The sequence below is a fragment of the Formica exsecta genome, unplaced genomic scaffold, assembly GCF_003651465.1.
Source record: "Formica exsecta isolate Colony F162 unplaced genomic scaffold, ASM365146v1 scaffold161, whole genome shotgun sequence".
Classification (NCBI taxonomy): Eukaryota; Metazoa; Arthropoda; class Insecta; order Hymenoptera; family Formicidae; genus Formica; species Formica exsecta.
In genome coordinates, this window is record NW_021848930.1 from 5608 (window position 1) to 27949 (window position 22342).

At 31.9% G+C, this 22342-nt stretch overlaps 1 protein-coding gene and 4 long non-coding RNA genes across 8 annotated transcripts in view; 2 read left to right on the top strand and 3 right to left on the bottom strand.

The window, feature by feature from the left end:
- The first annotated feature begins 6 nt into the window (after positions 1 to 6).
- Positions 7 to 1014, top strand: LOC115233194. Its single transcript, XR_003883744.1, has 2 exons — positions 7 to 496; positions 561 to 1014. It is a non-coding gene; the product is annotated as an uncharacterized LOC115233194 (long non-coding RNA).
- LOC115233192 lies at positions 707 to 1874 on the bottom strand. Its single transcript, XR_003883742.1, has 4 exons — positions 1559 to 1874; positions 1394 to 1485; positions 1141 to 1284; positions 707 to 1068 (listed from the first exon to the last, which is right to left on the bottom strand). It is a non-coding gene; the product is annotated as an uncharacterized LOC115233192 (long non-coding RNA).
- Positions 1875 to 7239: 5365 nt separating this feature from the next.
- On the bottom strand, positions 7240 to 18073 carry LOC115233193. The gene is made up of 5 exons (XR_003883743.1): positions 16669 to 18073; positions 13446 to 13763; positions 12672 to 12765; positions 9970 to 10205; positions 7240 to 7507 (listed from the first exon to the last, which is right to left on the bottom strand). It is a non-coding gene; the product is annotated as an uncharacterized LOC115233193 (long non-coding RNA).
- A 141-nt stretch (positions 18074 to 18214) lies between these two features.
- Positions 18215 to 22342, top strand: part of LOC115233200 (solute carrier family 2, facilitated glucose transporter member 7-like) — a 9076-nt gene continuing 4948 nt past the window's right edge. The window contains exons 1-2 of one of the 4 annotated variants that reach the window (XM_029803501.1): positions 18215 to 18575; positions 21687 to 21757. In XM_029803501.1, the coding sequence (XP_029659361.1) occupies positions 18548 to 18575; positions 21687 to 21757 (99 nt within the window). In that variant the 5' untranslated portion in view covers positions 18215 to 18547. Of the gene's footprint in view, positions 18576 to 20834; positions 21481 to 21677; positions 21758 to 22342 lie in introns of those variants that run through there. The other 3 variants (XM_029803500.1, XM_029803502.1, XM_029803503.1) reach the window with 3 other exon arrangements.
- LOC115233207 lies at positions 18515 to 21526 on the bottom strand. The gene is made up of 3 exons (XR_003883745.1): positions 21401 to 21526; positions 18969 to 19710; positions 18515 to 18585 (listed from the first exon to the last, which is right to left on the bottom strand). It is a non-coding gene; the product is annotated as an uncharacterized LOC115233207 (long non-coding RNA).

Consider the following 22342-nt stretch of genomic DNA (forward strand, 5'->3'; position numbering starts at 1 on the left):
ATATTTAAAAATTATATTTTTTTTTCAGAATATTATTACAAATCAAAAGATTTGTACTTATACTTGTCGGATATTATTCCAAATATATGAATTCCACAATCTGTGCATGGAATAATATAAATTCCGATATAGACAACCTTCCGAAAAAAATATGATCATAAAACCAAGAAGACTGGAACATATATAAAGTAAATATAGTTACAAACACGCGGACTTTTACTAGCGGCACTTCGAACCGAGAATAGCTGAGAGTTTCTTAACGCGCAGAAGGCTTAGCACGCACTTCTAATAATGAGTGATATTAGTGAATATAAAAAATCAAAAGAATATCGTGACGAAATGCTAATAAAAACAGTGAAAACGATTCCATCTCTATGGAGTTCGCAGATACCGTTAAGCAAATAAACGAAAGCCAAAAAGAAAATGCGATGGAGACAAGTGGAAGAAAATTTGTATAAATATTTAAAACATATTACACGAAGCAAAGTTGCAAAGTGTAAGCTATTTTAAGAACAAAAATTAATTTTTTGTTTATCATAAACAAAATGTAATCATTACAGGATTAATGACTGCGGATGAAGCTATGAAAAAGTGGAAATAGGGACTGCTTCAAGTACTAAAAAGAAAAAAAGGTCAAATAAAGGAGACTGATCATAAATGTGATCATTCATATTAAATATATATGAAGGAAGTGAGCGTAAAGATTGACATATTAAAACATTTAATATATTTTTAGTTTTAAATAATCTGTCTTGATTATATCTTACAGTTTTTTCTGCATTCTTACATATAATAATAACATCGGATGATGCTTGACACAAACCATTTCGATTTTTTCGCTGTAAAAGTTTATCAGAACGATATGCGTATGATTCTTTTTGTGCTTCGTTTAAAATGAGCAATTGTTTACAAAAGAAGCAATCTATTTTTTTTTAACAGTCGGCAATATAACCAGATATGTACGTAATAACTTCATCAACATATTCAGTTAAGCACCAATTGTTTTGTTTAAAATAATCATGACGTCTGTAAAGAGTTTGCATTTTTATTGTTTTTGGACCGTCATCCCTGCATCATAAAAAATCAAAATATAGGGTGAGCTTATAACAAAACTAAATTCACTGCGACAAATGTACTTACATATTCATGAAAAATCTCGATTGAGTCGATCCTGCATTCCACGGCTCTAGCAATTCACTGCAAATTCTTGCATTTTTGTAAGTAGTCAACAGTATAACCAATGGTATTAAACCATTTTCTCGCCTTTCTGCATCTGATGGAAAACTAAACATATAGAATATTGCATTATTTTCGATTGAAACTGAAGAATATTTATGTCTAATACAAATATAAAGTTATGAAATCTAATCACATCTCTAAATTTATACATTACCTGTGAAATTGCCGTGATAATAAAACAGAATGTTTTTTCCAGCATATGTAGCTTAACCATTGCTAACCATTGCAATTCTAGTCGCACTTTTGCTATAATGATAAATGAAAATAATTATCATTTCGATTAAGAATATGATAGCTCTATTTAGAAAACAATACTTACATTTTGTATTATTTCTCTTCGATGGAATTTTCGGTTTGAAACAGTTGCAGGATCATGTACGCAAATGTACGTATGGTCTTCACTTCGCAGTTCCCAGTTTCACCGTTCCCAATTCCCTGTTTCTCTATTTCTACGCATGTATGAAAGAGAGAGAACGCAAGGGGCACGAAACAGAGTATGTCCTTTTCTACGTGAGCATCGGCCCCCACTCCTTAAATAAGGGCAAATGCTCGGTCTAGATATACTATGTCTATGGACACAAAGCTTAATACAGAAACTATAGGCAATTGTCCATATCTATAAGGTCTATGGTATATGTTTCTCTAATATCAATATCTATGATTTGCCGGGATTTCGAACTTGATTACGAACTTGAAGGAGTGAATAAAAATATACGGCCTTTCCGGCAATCCGTTACCAAAGAAATGTATCGATTGGCATATATTTTAAGAGATTCTTATCCACCAGAATTGAGAATACATTGCTGTACATTAAATATGTTGGGTCAATGCATATGGACATGTTTAGCTTGCAGTACAACTTCCAGTAATAGTAAGTCTTTTAATTATTTAAATATATTAACAAATTGTTAAGGGACTGCTATGTAAGACATAAAAAGAAAATAAGTGTGCCAAGACCTGCATCGAGACAGAAACAGTTCTGTTTTTTTGACATAATGAGCTACATCGACGAAGCACCACAAAATGCACCATCCATGCTTATTTTAATTATGAGTAATATTAATGACAATGAATACGAAGAATCAAAAGAACATCGCGCCGAAATACTAATAAAAATAGTGAAAACAATACCGGCCTTGTGGAATGCACAAATTTCGTTAAGCGAACGAACGAAAGCCAAGAAAAAAGCCGAAAAATTGACAAAAAAGCCGAAAAATATTGACAAAAAAGCCGTGGAGGTTACAATAATAAGTTGTCATACACTGAGAAAATGCATTCGTTAGAAAAAAAATGTCATGAAATCAGAAATTGTCCGACTGCAGGAAGTGCAATCTAAGTTGAAGATCTTCATCTAGAATGCGTTGAAAATGAAGGAAATGAACGAAATGAACAACCGGTAAGGTTGCAGGAGAGCACAAGAAAAAAAGATGAACGAGAAAAAGATGATTACAAATCCGAAAAAAGAACTATTAACAGAAAAAGATATCATATTAGACAGATCGCGCGTATCTGTAGACAATTTTAAAAGCAATAACATGAAAATGTTTGCCGATAGTAACGAGAACCGGACAGCTGCAGCCGAGGCCAAAAATAATTCAACGAATATCATAAATCGTTTCAAGAAGATATGTCTTCTCAAAAAGAATAATTTCAAATCTGAAATTAAACTACTAAAAAGGAGAATAACCGGGTAATAAACGGGTGTGTGTCCAATCTCAAGACGAACAATATGAACAAGCAAGCAATTTGCAGAAGCAGCATACTGATACAACCAAGAATATCAGAGAGCTCGAGACTGATAGTAATATCTTAAAACATAAAAATGAAGATCTGATAAACAAATTAAAGAAAGACACAGAAGATTTGCAAAGCAGCAAAGAAAAGTGTTACATAAAACACTCTACAGAAATTTGGAATTGCAATTTAATCAATCACAGGCGGAGTGCGTAGAGTTAATAAAGAAAAATCAAGAGTCCGAGAACAAAATTCATCGATTAAAAACATCGTTAAACGTTCTGCAGCAAAAGATTCTGCATCAAATCCATTTGAAAACTCAGAATGTAAAAAAGAAACAATACTGTGACTTTCGCTCTTGCTCGCAATCTCTCTTGCTTGTGTGGAGCGAGAGAGATTCCTTTGTCATCGATTATATACGAAAGTGCGACAAGCTTCTTCAAAATCTCTCGCGCGATATTAATTACTCGAAATATAATAATAGAATACGCGGATTGAACAAAAAATAAGTCGGCGAAGGCGGACTCAAAATTTTTAGCAAAAGAGACCAAAAAAGGAAATATGTTTATGGCACGCAGTTAATGTAACCATCCTCGCCTTTCTCTGGGAGTAATGTGTAGGTTAAGTAAACGCTCGACCAGCGAACTCACTTAATAAAGAAATTGCGCAACCTGGCATTGTTTAGTAATTAATTTAGAGTCTGACTTAACCGACTTCAAATATGTAGTCGCGGTCTTTATAGCAGGAGAATGAGCGAGATAAAGATAAATATTTTTCGGATAATAAGTTATAAACAAACAAGAGGAGATGTTACAATGTATATACAATATATATACATTGTAACAAACACTCCACTTGTTTCGTATTATAATCTATGTACTAATGTCTTTTGGCTCATTATCGTGAGACTTCGATTATCATTGCAATATCAGATGTCGCTTTGACAAGCTATCGATTTGATACAGAAATATCTTGACGGGCTCTCGCGCTTCACTCTCGTCTCTGACATGAATACAAGACATTGTCCACACAAACAGTATTCATAATAAATTTGTTATATTATAATTCGCGCGGTGTTAATCAATTCACCCGCTTTCCAAGAGATCGCGGCTCAAAAAAGAAAAGACAGAGGTCTGTATCTCGTTTGCCTCGCTTGAGGGATATTACCCGAGAATTACACAAATATTTAACACCACTATATAGTAGAGCCCAAAAATGATTATCAAAATTGGGTACTTATCAATTTCCTCGCTCGCGCAACCGCTTCGCTCGCTAACATCAGCTGGTCCTTCGAGCCGAATTTCCGAATTGGTCCGATGATTGTGTATGGAGTAAGCGACGAAGGGTGATCTTCATCCGTAATTTTCCGCTCACCTGAAACGACGAGATGAGTCAAGAAATGGAAGGCATTATATGGACATATTTCAACTTCTATGGTTGATCGATCACGATCAACGATGATTAGTACGCGTATCAATAACGCGGTTTTGTCCCGGGTTGAGACGCTCAACAACGAATTCGCGCGACGACCGATAATTGGCGCAGAACGCGACGAAACGGAAACGAACGAGATTCGATAAAACTTAAAATCGAGAGACTACCGTGAAGACGTCATATCTCTATCGAGTTCCGCACGAAAGAGAGCGATTAATCAGCCACGCGATGCTTCGTTTCCGTGATAAGGACCGCCAGAAGGAGGTGAATCCCGCACATGGCGCTCTGTGATTGATTCGCGGATCTATCGAGTTGCGCAGGATGTGGAAATGCCGTGGCCGCGAGCTTTGCGCGTGTCCTGCGTTGCGAAATCATCGAATTTTCGGTCACGCATACGCTTAACAGTCCCTACTCAATATGCGTATCACGGAAGTACCGAGATTCAGGGCACCCGGGCCGAATCAGTCGATTCCTTAATTGAAATCTCGCGGCTGAGCGATTCAATCCCGGAGCGCTCCTTAACTATTAATCATATTAAAAAAGGAATTTTAAACTATATTATTAAATTTCTACGAAAAGACAATTGTCCAGAATTATTTTTACTTTGGCTATGTAGTAATCAATCATGTGAAAAGTTTTTTTACTAAATTAGAGTCATGTCGTCAACTTATTCCACAATTACAAACTTTGACATGTTAGATTTACTAAACAAGAATGTACGAATTCAATGTTTGAATAATATTTCAATTGATACCGGTTAGTACTTATACATGCATATTTTTAAGTTATAAAGTATTAAATGTTTATTCAGAATTAATGATATTAATTTTTAATTGTTTCAGGTGATCATTCCAGATTTCCTAGAGAAGATAATATCAAAATGGGAAAAAACAGTTCAGAAAAGATATTCCTTGTCACATTCCAAAAATTAAAACCCTTTAAATATAATTAATAACTCATTTAAACATAAATCGATAAAGCTAAATACCAAGAAATTAGTTGATAATTAAATAAATAAAATTAAAAATGATTTTGGATGATCCAAACCATGATATGGAAAATGTTGATTTGCCTGCGAATTTAATACAAATTTCTGAAAATGAAAATTCAAACGATACTGAAGCCGTCAATAATTGTATGTACAAAATAAAATTACATCCAAAAAATTCGCGAGACATAAAAAATGATATAAATACAAGAGTGACAAGAATAACAATATCAGAAATAAAAGATTATACTTTTGCGAAAGAAAGTAATAATAAATTTAAAGATAATCATTTTTAAAAATGCAAATTAAAAATAAGGTATTATTGATAAGGAAATCGACACTATGTTGGTTTTTTGCTACGAAATGCGGCCGATTGTCTACAGATAGATTGTTACGAATAAGAAGAATGTCCGGAGAAAAAACTAAAAAAGAATTGAATAAAAGGAGTGTCAATCTCAGGGCCAATAGACAAAGAAAACTCTAAATAATAACTATTTATCTGAAAGTACATCTTCTATAGTAGTTAAACTCGAATTTGAAGGCAAAAGTATTAATGAAAAAAAAAACGAAGAGAATGAAACTAACTCGGAGAATATAGAAATAGAAAAATACTATACTGTTTACTATGATAACACATTAAACTCGAATTTGAAGGCAAAAGTATTAATAAAAAAAAAAAACTAAGAGAATGAAACTAACTCGGAGAATATAGAAATAGAAAAATACTATACTGTTTACTATGATAACACATTTTATATTGGAAGAATCATTGAAGAATTTGAAAACTCTACAAAAATTAAATTTTTAAAATCCAAATTAGACATTTATAAATGGCCCAAAGACATTCAAATAATACAAAATGAATGCTTGTTCTTTGGACCAATTACTCTAATTGGAAACAAATTATTTCATTTAAGTAGACATGAAAAAATATTAATTGAAAAACAGAGAATTACAAAGAACTAAAGAGAATATATAATGATTAATTATAAATAACTCAAATATACATATGCCATATGGCACCTTGGCTCGTGCACTTACCTCTCTGTGTTTCGGTGTCGACGGAAAAAAAACGGACTATGCGCACTGGTCTCGCTCCGAATCTCAAATATATATATTATCGCTGGAAGAAAGTCTTCCGATGACAGTATCGACGCTAGTCCTTTTCCGACTCACTCTGTACAAAGGCGGCATCAAAACGGCCAGACGAAGGTGGAGCCATATCAGTGGGATGGAGCTCGCCGATCCAAACTTCCTAGCTGCGGAGCCGGTGGACCTCTTGCTGTGCGCGGACGTCTACGCCTCCAACCGGATTTTCGATGGGGAGCGCCGCACGAACTAGTGGCGCAGAAAACAACATGGATCCTTAGTATGGATCCTCTCGGGAACCGTCAGAGTGTCACCAGTCACCAGTCACCAGTGTCGGACCGATGAGAATCAATCTGTTCTTGGGCAGCAGTTTTGACAGCAGGAAGCCCTTCACTCAACGAGCTTGTCGCTCATCAACTCCGGTCGCGGGGTCATTCTTGGCTCCGGCGTGAGATGTCTTCGTGGCTGGCCCTAGCCGGCCTATCCAGCAACGAAGGACTGCCTGAGGTGCGAACCCGAATCGATGCAGCTGGAGCGCAACTTCCTCCCGAGGAAGAGCCAGTATTGATGCGCTCTTTGCTTTCTAACCGCTCTAACTGCTGCTGCGCCCGACGGAGGCTTTTGCGCCGAGGAAATGCAAGCTTGGCGCAACGAAACCGGACTATTCTCCTGGTAGCGTTTTGTCTGCAAACGAGCTAGAGGACGCACGCCTATTGTTGAAGCGGCCGTTGCCATCTGTAAAATACAAGAGGGTGACGCCAGCAAAGTCCTTTCTCCACATCGGCGTCGACTACGCCGGATCTATCTAGCTGCAGACGACCAAGAGGCGCAAGGTGCTCCACCAGGTGCTCCAAGCAATCATCATCTGCCTGTTCACAAGAGCCGTACAGCTGTAGGTCGTCGCAGAGTACACCGCCGCATTCTGGCGGTCTTTCGACAGCAAAGCGTGCGAAAAACTGCGGAGCTTAGTCGCGTGAGCGGCCTCTAGAGCCGCCGCTCTAACTTGTAGATGCAACGATCTCCCTGCAAAAGAAAAGGGAAAAAATGACTTTTACTCCCGTTAAATTTAAATTTAATTTTAAATTAATAAGGGAACAATAATTTGCATTCGCGCCGAATCCCAGATAGCACACAATGTTCTATGAATATTCTTATAAGATGCGAATGTTCTTAATTTCTGAATATTTAAATAGAATATTATATGAATATACGTAGAATATTACAATCAGAAATCGTATATTCATAATAAAGAAGAACGTTCTTAGAATATTCATCGAGTTTATTTATTGCACATAGTTTATTGCATATGTGCAGTACGTTTACTTAGCGCATCGCGATGCTCTGGCATAATCTGTGGACAATATACTACCGAAACATATAAGAGATTGAATTTGTTATTCGTTTTAAAGTATTAAAACTCGATATACTACACGCCGTATAGTATCTGCGGAGACAAAGTGTCGAGTTTCAATACTTTAAAATGAGCAACAAATTCAATCTCTTATATATTTCGGTAGTATATTGTCCACAGATTATTTTAATACCAAAAACACGCGAGCAACAAATTCTTTTAGTTAACTTATATGGTATAAGACCGCGTCATATAGGGTCCGCGGAGACAAAGTGTCGTGTTTCAATACTTTAAAACGACCAACAAATTCAATCTCTTATAAATTTCGGTAGTATATTTTGTCCACAGATTATTTTAATACCAAAAACACGCGAGCAACAAATTTTTTTAGTTAAGTTATATGGTATAAAACCGCGTCATATAAGGTCCGCGGAGACAAAGTATCCATTCTTAATACTTTAAAAGGAGCAACAAATTCAATCTCGTATATATTTCGATAGTATATTGTCCACAATACGTTGATGTAAGAAATATTTTTGTATGCATTATTTCTTTGAGGAATATCATGACTGTAAATACTATGAAATATAATAATTGTTCATAAGTAAAAGATTTTTATTTGGAAAATTATAATATTATTAATGTTTGTAATAAATATTCTTATATTGTACATCATAGGGAACGCTGTCAAAACATGATGTGGTAACTCTTACGAAAAATATCAGTAACCATGGAATAAATATACGTTATTAGCTATATGTTCACTTGTAACTACTTTTATTGTGTTTAATTACGATAATTATACGCAATCTTTGATGATGCAATCTTTCATAAATTAAGAAATGGAAAATCATGTTCAATCAAGGAAAATAATCAAGACTTCTATTACAAATATAAAAACATAACCAAATAAATGATAAAACAAAATAAATATTTTATATAAAATTGATATACATAATAATAGAGATGTTCTTATGATGAAATTTTATGCATAAATAGCGGAGTAAATAAATATATTTTTCTCGCAATAATTTTATCGGACGCTATCATTTTTCATATATATCTTATGTTTTTATTATCGAGCTGTAAATTACAAGTCATTTATTATTAAACGAAACTTCGTAAACCCGAAAATTTTAATTTTGATGAAACTTTACACACATCTAGAGGGAGTAATTATATAAATTTAGAAATTTTCAGTTGTCGTCCAAAAGCGATTTTGAAGAGTGAAATCACTCCTTATATGTCTAACGGCTTTTTGCTTTTCTCGATATATTTCGAAAACTATTCTAGATATTAAAAAATGTTTTATATAAAAGTTTCATGATAAATACAACTCTATTTAACCATATTAAAAAAATTTGAAAAAATATTAAAAAAATTTTTTTCAGAAATCTTTTAAAAAAATTATTTTTTCAAATTTTTATTAATGTGGTTAAATAAAACTGCTTTTACCATAAAACTTTTTAAAAACATTTTTTGATATTTCAAATAGTTTTCGAAATATATCGAGAAAAGCAAAAAGCCACTCTACATATGAGGGGTACCTTTCACTCCTTAAAACCGTTTTTGGGCAGCAACTGAAAATTTCTAAATTCATCTATTGTCGTCCCCCTCTACATTTCTGTAAAGTTTCATCAAAATCAGAATTTTCGGGTTTGCGAGATTCCCTTCATTCGCTTCATAACAAAGCGCGATTTACATCAAAGGAAACCATTATTTGTCAACTCGAAAGAGTATCCAGGCTGATTGGTTTGAGTAACGATAAAATATCTATGATATTACGAGAAGAAAGAGAGCACAGAGTTTCCTACATTATATAATTTAAAAATGCTGAAACGAATTAATGTAAGCGCCGCGTAAAAATAATGAGGACAAACGCGATTTTCAAGCATCGTTTGAAATTATATTCGCGCTAAAAATTTAAATAAAAAAACTCTTTTTTTTGAGGAATAAAATTACAAATCTATACGAAAGCATTGATTATGTATATATTGGCGGAACTATTAACAATGATTAATAACGCATGCAATTATAAATCGATAATATCTCGCTGCTTAATAGCATTACTCCGATAAATGTATGCTAAATCTTGAGTTTGTAAAGCGTGAAATGCTGCCGTTAGCTATTTTACCAATGAATATGTATGTTGCATCGCAGGACCGTTCCAGGAAATCAAATCTCCATTGTAGAGTGGATACAAACGATGTTCTTCGACGCAGATCGTTCGAGAACCGGGCTGTTTGTTAGAGTTTTTCAGCTTGAAGGACAGCGCACGAGCACGCACCGGCTGAACGCGACGCTATTTACTCGTTCGTGTTTTGATGTATTAACGGTTACCGTTTAAATATCGGCGAAAAGCGTTCGAATCTGGAACAAGAATATATGTATTTATCATATCGTACGTGCACGATAGCAAGCCCAGCGGCCGCGAATAAATCAGATTTGGAGCTAAGCTGATGATGTAAAGTTACAATATAGACAAATAGTCTCTCGTGTCATTTGACCCCGGTATAAAATCGTACAACACGTTATCGTTGCAACAACAACTCGCGAAAATCGTAGCATTGTTTGTCTCTTGTCGAGATAATTCAATAATGAATAATAAAATCAAATAATGGGGACAACCGCGTAAAATCTTGACGTGTATTACATCTCGATTCGATCGTATTTCCAACAACACGTGTTTCGAGCAGTCCTCTCCGTATCATTATTTGCAATATTAATAAATCTAGACAGTTACACATACCGGAACCAAACACATTCTTGATTTCATAAAATGCGTAAATGAGAGAATCGTCTCGTTTTAATATCTCGTAAACACATGAGAAGCACCGTTATATTTTCCCGGAAGATATTAATAAAGATATAATCCGTTCATTTGAAGAATAATACAAGACAAATTTCCAGATTTAATTGAAACGAAACAATAGTACCAATTCGTGCGATTTAATTTAATAAACTTTTAAGTCAATTTTGAATAATTTGAATAATTAAAAGAAATCATATTGAATAATTAAAAGAAATCAAATAAACTATTGATCCGATAAAAAAGAACAACTTTCGTGCAAAAAAAGTCGAATGATAATAACGTTGAAAATCGTAGCATTGTTTGTCTCTTGTCGAGATAATTCAATAATGAATAATAAAATCAAATAATGGACGACCGCGTAAAATCTTGACGTGTATTACATCTCGATTCGATCGTATTTCCAACAACACGTGTTTCGAGCAGTCCTCTCCGTATCATTATTTGCAATATTAATAAATCTAGACAGTTACACATACCGGAACCAAACACATTCTTGATTTCATAAAATGCGTAAATGAGAGAATCGTCTCGTTTTAATATCTCGTAAACACATGAGAAGCACCGTTATATTTTCCCGGAAGATATTAATAAAGATATAATCCGTTCATTTGAAGAATAATACAAGACAAATTTCCAGATTTAATTGAAACGAAACAATAGTACCAATTCGTGCGATTTAATTTAATAAACTTTTAAGTCAATTTTGAATAATTTGAATAATTAAAAGAAATCATATTGAATAATTAAAAGAAATCAAATAAACTATTGATCCGATAAAAAAGAACAACTTTCGTGCAAAAAAAGTCGAATGATAATAACGTTGTTAACAAAACAAACTTTCTCATCGATGTCGATTGTAATTGATACACGCGCGACAATGTAAAAAACATACACACACACACATATATATAGTTTCAGTTTGTGCGAGAACATATATGATGTCCTTATAAATTCCACATTTCTGAGCTTGTACATTCAGGGAAAGAACCCGTGTCGTTTTGTTTGCCGGTATCTGTCACGCGATAGTATTCATCCATCGAGTATTCAGTTTGTTGTAACGCTGGTTACAACAATAATCTATGCTCAACAGTAACAGCGTTGAATGAATCTACATACGCGCGAATTACCTTCATATATACTTGCCGGTGCGACGTAAATTTATACGCTTGAGATTAAAACCGAAATCAAATTGTAAGTACCGAAATTATTGAGTATAATAAAATGTATACTTTTATATATATACATAGCTCTAATAAGAAAAATAAATAGATTTTATTTAAATTGCGGTTATGTATATCTATTAATTGTGTTGTGTATTTCTATAAAAAATATTGTAAGTGATTTTACAAAATTATTGATGTTAAAAATAAAAATAATGATTAAATCAAGAATTCTAATTATGCATGTTCAAATTTTGCAGAAAACTTAAAACATTACGATGTATTAATTTAGAAGATATAAAAATTTATATAATCAATAATTATTCCAAAACTGAAATAAAATATATTCTTCCATTCTTTAGAAAACATATTCATTTACTCATTTATTTTAATTATGCATTTTTGCTTCCTCATAGAGAAAGCATTGTTTTCGTGACCAAATTTTTTTTCGAGTTTTTTATGCCAATGTGTTTAGAATGTTCGAAAACGTCGAAAAATCATATTCCTAAAAAATGTTTATATGTATGTATGTATGTATGTACGCGTTATATTGTGCAACCTCTAACTTCCGCAATTTTTGAGATATCTAATTAAATTTTTTTACATGGATAGAATATTAAAGGATAGTTGGTACTGAATTTGGTGAGGATCGGTGAAAAGATTCATTTTTTATAAAATTTTAAATTTTTTGAGAAATGCCTGTACACGCTTTAACTTTCGTAAATTTTGAGATATCGGGTTAAATCTTTTTGAATTTGCAGTAAATTTACGATATTTATGTATATTCATGATTATATCCATATTAATATTATAGTAGGCATATAAATGAATAATTAATAAATAAATGAAAGTGATTGTAATTACCGTCGAGCTGAGTGAATTCATCGGCCAGCAAAAATTCTGGTATTTCCGGCGGGGTGAAGACTGACGGTGCAGAACTCGGTGGTGTTACATTTTCCTAAAATAATAAAAATTCACTTCTGTCATTTCTATTATAATTAACTATAATTTAATTATTTTAGATTTTTTAAATTTGTATACATATAATTTTTTTTGCATTATAATATAAAATCTTAACCAAAATATATTCTCTTTTATAGATATATAATTTATCTTATAATTTTGATTGAAATCAAATTTCTCGTTCAATATATAATTAATTTGGTTTATAATTTTGATATATAATTTATTTCATTTCTTATAGTTAGAGAATATATAAAACATAACATTCTAATGTTGTACAACTAATAATTTATTTGTAAATTTTATTAACATAAGTATAATCTTTGATGATACGATATTGGGATTTTTCACCTATGGGGTCAAAGGAGACCCATCCGGAGCGCAAGATTCCACAACTTTTCGTATTAAAAATTAGAAAAATTCTATAAACATTTATTTTATTAACGATGTATTTTGTGATATTTCTAAGATTTTTTCATCGCATAAAATTTGCTTACATTTTTTCCGAAAGTAACGATTTAGTATTTAGTGAATATGAGCGTTTAATTTGCAATCGAGAGATAAAAAAAATTTTAAACTTAAAATACAAAATATTGTTTTTAATTATGTGGAATATCTTCAATCCCGTTGAATAAAGAATTCGATCAATTGCACAATATGCATTCTAATAATTACCGCTGCACCAGATGCATCTATCCTGACGATAGGCCGGACGAGCGCACACGCAACCAGAGGTTATTAACGTATTCGAGGGTCAGAAAAATCGATCTCCTTCGGGAACAGATCCTTATGAAATTAAGATCCTTCCATCCGGCCGCTCGTTTTCTCCAACGAATCCATCGTCTCCCTTCCTCCGCTCTTTCGCGCAGACATGTCGTCAATATTACGACTCCTTAATTAGAATGATCGTAGGGTTTTGCAGAGGGAACTGGCCGAACGAGGTATATCCTGGACGCTCAGCGAGCGTTTCAGCCTCTTGCAGGAATTCGTTCACTGTAAAATTCGAAATAAGTAAAATATACAAGATATCTTATAATATAATACATATATAACAATTTCATGTTTATCATAAAATTTGAAATAATATACATGATTATCTATAGTATAATTTATAAGAAATATTAAAAAATATATTATAAGAAGGTAAAAAATAAACTCGATTTTAGAGAAGTAAATTGTTAAATTTCATATAATATCAATATAAAAAAAACTCCTATTTCCTTATAATTTTCCTGATATCTTTCTTCTTATATACATTTTTGTGGTTCCTGCATTAGTAAAATAATGAACGAACTTTTTATTCATAACTTTTCAAATATATGAATTAATTATTAATAAATTAGTTTTATAGTTTTTCTGTTATGAATATTGTTATAAATTTTGTTATATATTACAAGGTAAAGAATTAATCTGGGGAAACTGTTTTATTTTTCTTAAATATAAATACTTAAAAAAATTTTTTTTTTTGTCAAAATAGAAAATACTGACAGGGCCAGCATTCCAGATGAGCTTCAACCGGATCAGTTAGAGAAGTTGCAGACGCTCAAGGAATCAAACGCCCTTTTTCTTAAATAAAAAATTAAAAATTGAAGAGCGCATATATTCCATGTGGCATGCAACATTTTTTTTTAAGATTATGGAGAAGATGGTTACAAGAAAATAACTACAATATTGATAAAAATTTTATAACTTCTAATGCTTACACGTGCATAGAAATAAATGCACATTATTTATTAATATTAGTTGAAAAATTAGTTGAGAAACTAATCACCTTGGTTTACACCTTGGTTATATAGCAGTCAATCATGCGAAACAATTTTCAAACGAATAAGGTCCATGACGTCTACTTTCTCAACAATAGTTAATTTTAATTTATTGAGCATTTTGAAACGTTTAAATCGACTGTAAATTTTAAACGAAATAAGTACTGACTTAAATAAGTTTAATTTATATCAATTTTAATTAAATCGCACAAAAGATTACCAAAGTTTAATTTACTTTAATAATACATATTCTTATTTTAAGAAGGTACATCTCAATTTCCACGAGAAAAAGATAATCGATTAAGAATTTTTTCGGACATTCCAATTTTAAAATCTGATGAAACTCCATCTACAGAAAAAATTTTACATATTTTGGATACCGCTAAAAATGATGCATTAAATATTGCAATAGAATTAAAAATGAATATGAATGAAGGAAAAATAAAGGAAAGTTTTGAAAGGATTCATATTCGACATTTAACTGATAAAGAAAGTGAAGAAAAAGAGCAAAATGACAATAATATGTATAAAACAACAAAGTAGTATTGGATCTGCTAATGAATATTTCGAAGAAGATTGGAAAAATCTATAAAATGATATCTTAATATTTAAAAATCAAACAGAATTAAATTTAAGAGATTATACGACTAATTGCAGAAAATAATAATTTTTTTGTATAAGATGTTATTATTCTTAAATAGAGTAAATAAATTAAAATTAAAATCAAATTGCAAAATTAAAAAGAAAATTAATTATCCACGTAATATGACAATATTACGTGGACAATATTAGATTCTGTATTTTAAGTTACTTAAAGATATTTTCAGTTGGTCGAAACAATATTCCATATGTATAATTACTTTATCCTACAAAAGATTGAAGTTTAAAAATTGCTTTAGCTATAAATATCGTATAGCCAGCATACGATAGCAAGCGAAACAAATTTCAATTAATTGTTGATTATTAATTTGATCGAACTCCGGCTAAATTTCCGGTTGATTCGCGTTTCTTTCATTTCGCCATTATTTATCAACATTATTTTCAATATTTTCAATATTCGGGGTGTCTACTAAAATTTTGTAAAAAAAATTCCCTGAAAATTTCCAGACCTTCCAGGTATTTTTGTTCAAAATTCCAAGTAAGGAAAATATTTGAAAAAATTTTTGGTGCAATTACCTAAAATAAGTTTTTTGTTGCACGCATTTTCTAATGCTTTTCATTCATACAAAAGGAAAACAGAAAACCACTTAAGTTTCAAATGCTAGATTTACAAATGTACTAAAGAAAAAAACTTAATAGCTTTCGTTAAGATAAAAATTTTTAACTTGTATAACATTTTCATTTTTTATCACTAAAAATTAAAATAAAGGATATAAACTGCATATTCAATATTTTGTTAAAACATTTAATATATAAACAGAGATATGGATATATATTTATAATGTATTGAACACATAATTCACAACTTGGCTTATTGACGGATTGCCTATTGCTTACAGTAGGATTGCAAGAGCAAAATTATCAGAGTGAAATTTTTTAAAAGATTCCTCAACTCCCAATAAAATTTCATGAGAATTTCCTGATTTTTCCAAGTACAAAAAAAATTCCCTGAGAATTCGAGATTTTCCATTTTTCCAAGGAGTAGACATCTTGAGAAATAGTTTTTAATAAAAACGGTTTTTTTTTTCTTTTTTTGTTAAGTTGACTTAACAATTTCTGAATTTTTTAATTACAAATTTAAAATAAAACATTTTTTTTTTTTTTAATTTAGAATTATAGACACCAAAATTTAGCGCGAGCTTAAACGTCGCTCAAACTTATGGATGCAAGATTTCCCTGCAAAAGAAAAGGGGAAAAAATGATCTTTACTCCCATTAAATTTAAATTTAACTTTAAATTAATAAACGAACAATAAAATTTGCATTCGCGCCGAATCGCGATCCATCGCAATTATTTCGATCAAAGCAACCGTCTCTTTCACTAACACTTTATGTTTGACGTTTATCCTCATTTCACAAACTGTATAACTGTATATCGCTCATACCGTCGAGAGCGCTTAAAATATCGATACGGACTTCTAAAAATGATACGCAATTAAGGTAAGTTAGAGCGAGCGGCCACGGGCCGGTACTTACTTCTCTGTACTGCGTACCGAAGAATCTCCTCGTCTCAGGAAATCCGCACACAGGAAATGTTCACTTATATTAGCGCATCACTACACTGCGCTAAGATCTCATTGGACACTTTGCGCTTAATTAATTATTCACTCGCGTTTTTGAAAAAATATGCACCGAAATATTACGCTCTACGCAATGCACGTAGTAAGTCGCACTACGCACGAACTGCGGTAACAACGGTTCTGCGACTCTGCGTGATCGCGATCTCCGTGTTGAGCCGCCGATGTACGCTCGTTTTGATTGGTATTGTCGATCGAACGGCAAAGGGCTACCAATCAGCGATTCATACGACTGTGACAAACAACCTATATAGGCAAATTCTCGAACCTTCGGCATGAGCTCACGATAAAGGAATTTCGGCTGTTACGTACAAATATATCTAATATATATTTTCGAAAATCTTCTTCACGACCGAGGGGTTCGGTTAATTTTTTAACATAATTAATAAAGAGATATGTGTGGCACAATAAGATGTGTGGGTATAATGAAGTGGGTATATTCAATTAGAAGACATATGCGTTTCGCATTATTAATATATTTTATCTGATTTTAAAAATTATAAAATATATTACATAATTACATAATATATATCAATGTTATATATAACTCTTTTCCATTTTGCATTTTATCATCAATGTTTCATTAAACAATAAAATAAAATTATTTAGAAACAAGAATAGCGCGCGCTAGAAAATCTTAGAAAGTATATTAATCTATCGGATATCACAATAAGTGTAAAATAGAAATATTCTCGTTACACACGTAATATGCATTGGACACTAATTAGGAATTATCCTCAAATACTAGAAATAATAATGTGACTTTATATGCATTTGTGCGTAAAAATTGATTGATCGCTTTCGCTATTAACTATATTTTGCATATATACTCACACGCAATCATTTTTATTATTATACAATAATACACACTGGCTTTTTTTATTGCATATATATATATATATCGAGTCTCGAATGAAATCGTTTTCATTGTTACATTACATTTTACATACACGCACACACACATTTTTATGACTTACATGGCTTTTTATTACATATATATACATTATTCGGATATCGAACGTGCAATCAGATACAATGTGATTTTTTCAGATCAAATCAGCTGTTTTGCGACATTGCCAATTTTTGCATCACTAATTTTCTCTGCCACAATAATTATGCTGTGTAATAAAATAGTATAAATATATCTTATTAAATAATTTTATCATTAAAAGATAAGTACTCTATAACTGAGTGGTTCGTAAAAAAAAAAAAAACTGACAAGGGGAACACCAGACATTGTTCCCTTCGATTTCGCTGAATTTGACGTATATTATAGTTCTATCCTTTCATTAATTCATGGTAAAATAATACGATCCAACTCTCAAGCATTCGCGAAAAAAAACTTTAAAAATTTACACGGGTTTAAAAATTAAAAAAAACATATTATTTATACATATTACATATATATTTTATATTTCGTATATGTCCTTATTTCCTTGTTTCGCTTTCTATTGTTAGCGCTACATCCTTGAAACTTTGATTGTTCTATATGATGCGATAGTCAAAACGTATTTTTTTGTATAATAATAATAATTAATTCCTTATCGATTATTAATAATCCAGTCTCGTGAATTTGTGTCTACAGTAAAATCATACGAGGCCGGTAATTAACTGCTGCTATTGTCAATCGATACACACAATTGTGACAACATCGGCAGCAGTGCTCGTGCCAAAAGACTGAGAAAGAAATGCATAGCCGTTAGTTGGATCGCAGTCCACGTCGATGCTGCTTGGTATTCAAGAGTTGCCATTGCAGCGACTTTTATTTACGCGTAACGATGAAAGACTCGATGGATGAAAATCAAGGTATGTACGTCTACGTCAGAAATAAATAAAGAAGTAAAATATAGGAATTGAATGAAGAATCGTATAAGAGAAGACTGGTGCTTCTAAGAATTTTTTTACAAAACACATGTGAAAAAAATACATGTAAAAGATTACAAGTTCTAAAAGATCCTTTTTTGTTGAGACTTACATGTATTGGATATTTTTAAATTAAAAAACTTTTTCTAATTTATTTTAATCGATTTATATATACCTTATGGTGCCGATATATCATGAACGGAATTTTATCTTTAATATGCCATTAAAAAATATTCAGGTTTCCTTGTAAAATTTTTCTGTCACTTTATGAGACACTATTTGTACATATATTAATAATATTTATATTATACTAAAATTATTATAGGATTTCCTTACCAGAGATGAAATTAAATTCCAATAAGTTTTTGCCCAACTCCATTTAAAGCGGTTTAACAAACGTCACTGTTGCTGCTAGCGATGATGCAGCAATAATGATAAAGTGAAGAAAGCAGCCATTTATTTAAATGAGAAATTAAATTACATTAACGATATATATATTTCGATAAAATTGAATATATAATTTTATTAAAACAAAAATGGGACAATACAATAATTATAAGTAAAATGTCATCTACTATACGGATTATACGGTATAAGCTTATATATATATATATGTATATTTTATTGATCAACAAATTTCATTACTATTTTTATGCGCCTCTATTATTCAAGGATTAATGTTACATATGTTACAATCAATTGCGTAAAAAAATTTCAAACGCGCGTAAAACGTTCGTCACGCTGATATCAATTGCGTTTATCAATATATACTTACAATGCAAATTTACTTAACACGCGAATGCATGTTAGTGAGTAAATTATTACGTACAACTTCTCTATTTTTACTTCGCAAATTCTCAATGCGAGAACCGCGCTCGCGAATCGCGCGTAGGTTCAGCTAGTCCGGTATTTTTGCGACAGCGAGGAGACTGTATAATATATTCGAAACATAAACGAGCTGTTTATGTACATGATCCAAAGAGCAAACCTCGTGATTAGTCATTAAATATCCACTCTCTTTTGTGTCTGACATTGCTCGCATTCCGCGTTCCACGTTCCTAAGATGAAATGAATGTATCTGTTGGGAAGAAAGGGACGAAATAGGCAAAGTTAGATTGTAGCTAAGAAAAGGATAAAGTTTTTATAACTAAGCGAGACGAGAAAACTAATGTATAAATTTACCATCGAAAGTTTCTATCTACGCTCAAAATAACAGAGCCTATTCAATTTTCTATTTCTTCTCGAACATTTTATATGTTTATAGCAAAAAAAGACAAAAGACTTTAATATGCAAATTTTTAGTGCAGGAAGAGAAAGAAAAATAATATTAGAAAATATAAAAGATATGTATTCGAGATAATATGTAACCAGAAATGTAAATTTTTCACATTTTTTTATGTCACGTTTATTTTTATAAATTAGCATGATTTTTAACGATAAGAATCCTTTCGAAAAAAACCTGCAAGTCACATGCTTCGTTGACAATATATGCTTATGAAACGTTCGAATATATGCATGAGAATGTTAACAACCAACATATATACAGGGTGTATCTGAAATGATGCACTAAACTTTAGGAGCGTATTCTAGAGGTCAAAATAAGACTTTTTTTTCTTATAAACATGGGTCCGCAAATGAACCCCCCTCCGAGCTAAAATTCGAAAATGTGTGAAATTCATTGTTAAGAACTTACGGCTGAAGTACGGACATTTTCTGCTTTCAATTTGACTGCGGTTATTCGGCGAAATAATTTTTTTTTCTGAAATACAGCCAATTTTTAATTTTTTCCCCAAACTTTAGGGGCCTCTAGCTCGGAGGAGGGTTCATTTGCGGACTCATGTTCATAGGAAAAAAAGTCTTATTTTGACCTCTAGAATATGCTCCTAAAGTTTAGTGCATCATTTCAGATACACCCTGTATAAAGTGTCCGAGTGCAAAACTAAGTCTTGTTTAGTTATATATATCCTAGTTAGCAAAGGTAGTCATTTGATGTAATTAGACTATACTTTTGCTCAAAGGTAGTCATTTGATGTAATTAGACTATACTTTTGCTCTACCTAGGTTATTTTTATCTTGTTTATAGAAATACAATAATTTCTATAGAATTTTGTAATTTTAGCTACATTGAAAGCGCATCTGTTTCAGTTTCAAGCGCATCTGTTTCTGTTTCAACGACAGTTTATTTACACGATCGAAAGAAAAATATAATTTTTTGTAACATCAATATTCGAATAAAGAATGCGCGAGAAATGGCAGATAAAAAGAGAAGCAAATGCTAGCTTTCGAATTCTTTTTATCTGTCTTGTATCTTTCACGCGTATATCGTTTCTTTCGATCATAATTGCAAAGATACGGGAGAAAAATGACATGAAATAAAAAAGATATACATTATACATCCGCTTGTTCCCATTTGACAAATGTATCATGAAATATTCTGCTTATGAAATACTTCCGACTTCCGACCTTTAGGCTCGACTCGCGCGTCAAATGTCAAATTATCTTGAACCTTGAAGTTCGCAATTAATAAATGAATGAGTAAATCATAGATTCGAGAAGCGAGCAAGATAGGCAGCATTCCCAGGTAGGACACACATAGAGACAATGTCACACGATTGGCTATCGAATAGAAAAATTTTCGGGACTAAAAATTCTCTATTCGATAACCAATTACGTGACATTGTGTCTACCTGCGTTTTCTTGCTGGAGACCTCTTGATATTGCATTCGCCATGCATGAAACCATATGTCAACATTGCATTTTAATCTCACTTTCATTGTAATATCCCCGGCAGCCCCGGATCCGGATCGCTTTATCGCTTATCGCGACACATTATACGTCATGACGATAGGTAAAGAATCTTTCTCTTCTCTTTTGACCACGCATTCGTGTATCTCACCATGTTTTACATGTGACACGAGATACACAAAGATAAAATATATACCCCAGGGCTTTGGGAAGAGAGAGAAAAAAAAGAGAAAATAGAAAGAGCATACCGGAAACGTCATTGATTGTCATTAACACAACCAAAGCTTGATATTTTCCTTATATTTGCAGAAACTGATGTTTCCGCGTTATGCATCGACGTAGCAAAGGTGAAATCATTGGCTGGAGAATCGCGGAAATCCGTAAGTCTTTCCCTCTTCTCGTTTTTTAGAGTGTGCATTTTAATTTTGTTCTTGCAGTGTCGGTAATAATTATTTTTGAATTCTTAAACAAAAATATACAAGTCCTTTATTTTTATTATTCATTGTTAATATTATATATATATATATATTTTTAATTAAAAGAGTAATTAATGTATATATTGAAACCTACCTAATTGTTATGCGATCTAGTAAGAATACAATAATATATGTGACAAGAAAATATACCTTTAAATTATAAACTTTATATATATTAAGAATTTGTAGCAGGAGAAAGAGAGAGAGAGAGAGAAGAGTCTCTATGTATATGTGACTTCTTTTTATATTATGTAATATAATGTGACAAAATCAAATTATCATCAGCAATTAATATCAACATAGCATTATCAAATTGAAAAAAAATATAAAATAAAAATCCATTTGAATAATACCATTATATTAGCATTTATTTATTCCACTTAAGCTTGATTTTGCTAACGCAATCAAAAAAATAATGCATATCTCAATTATCATATCATATCATTTCCAACTCTTTTAATATGTATAATTTTCTGCCTTTCGACCACT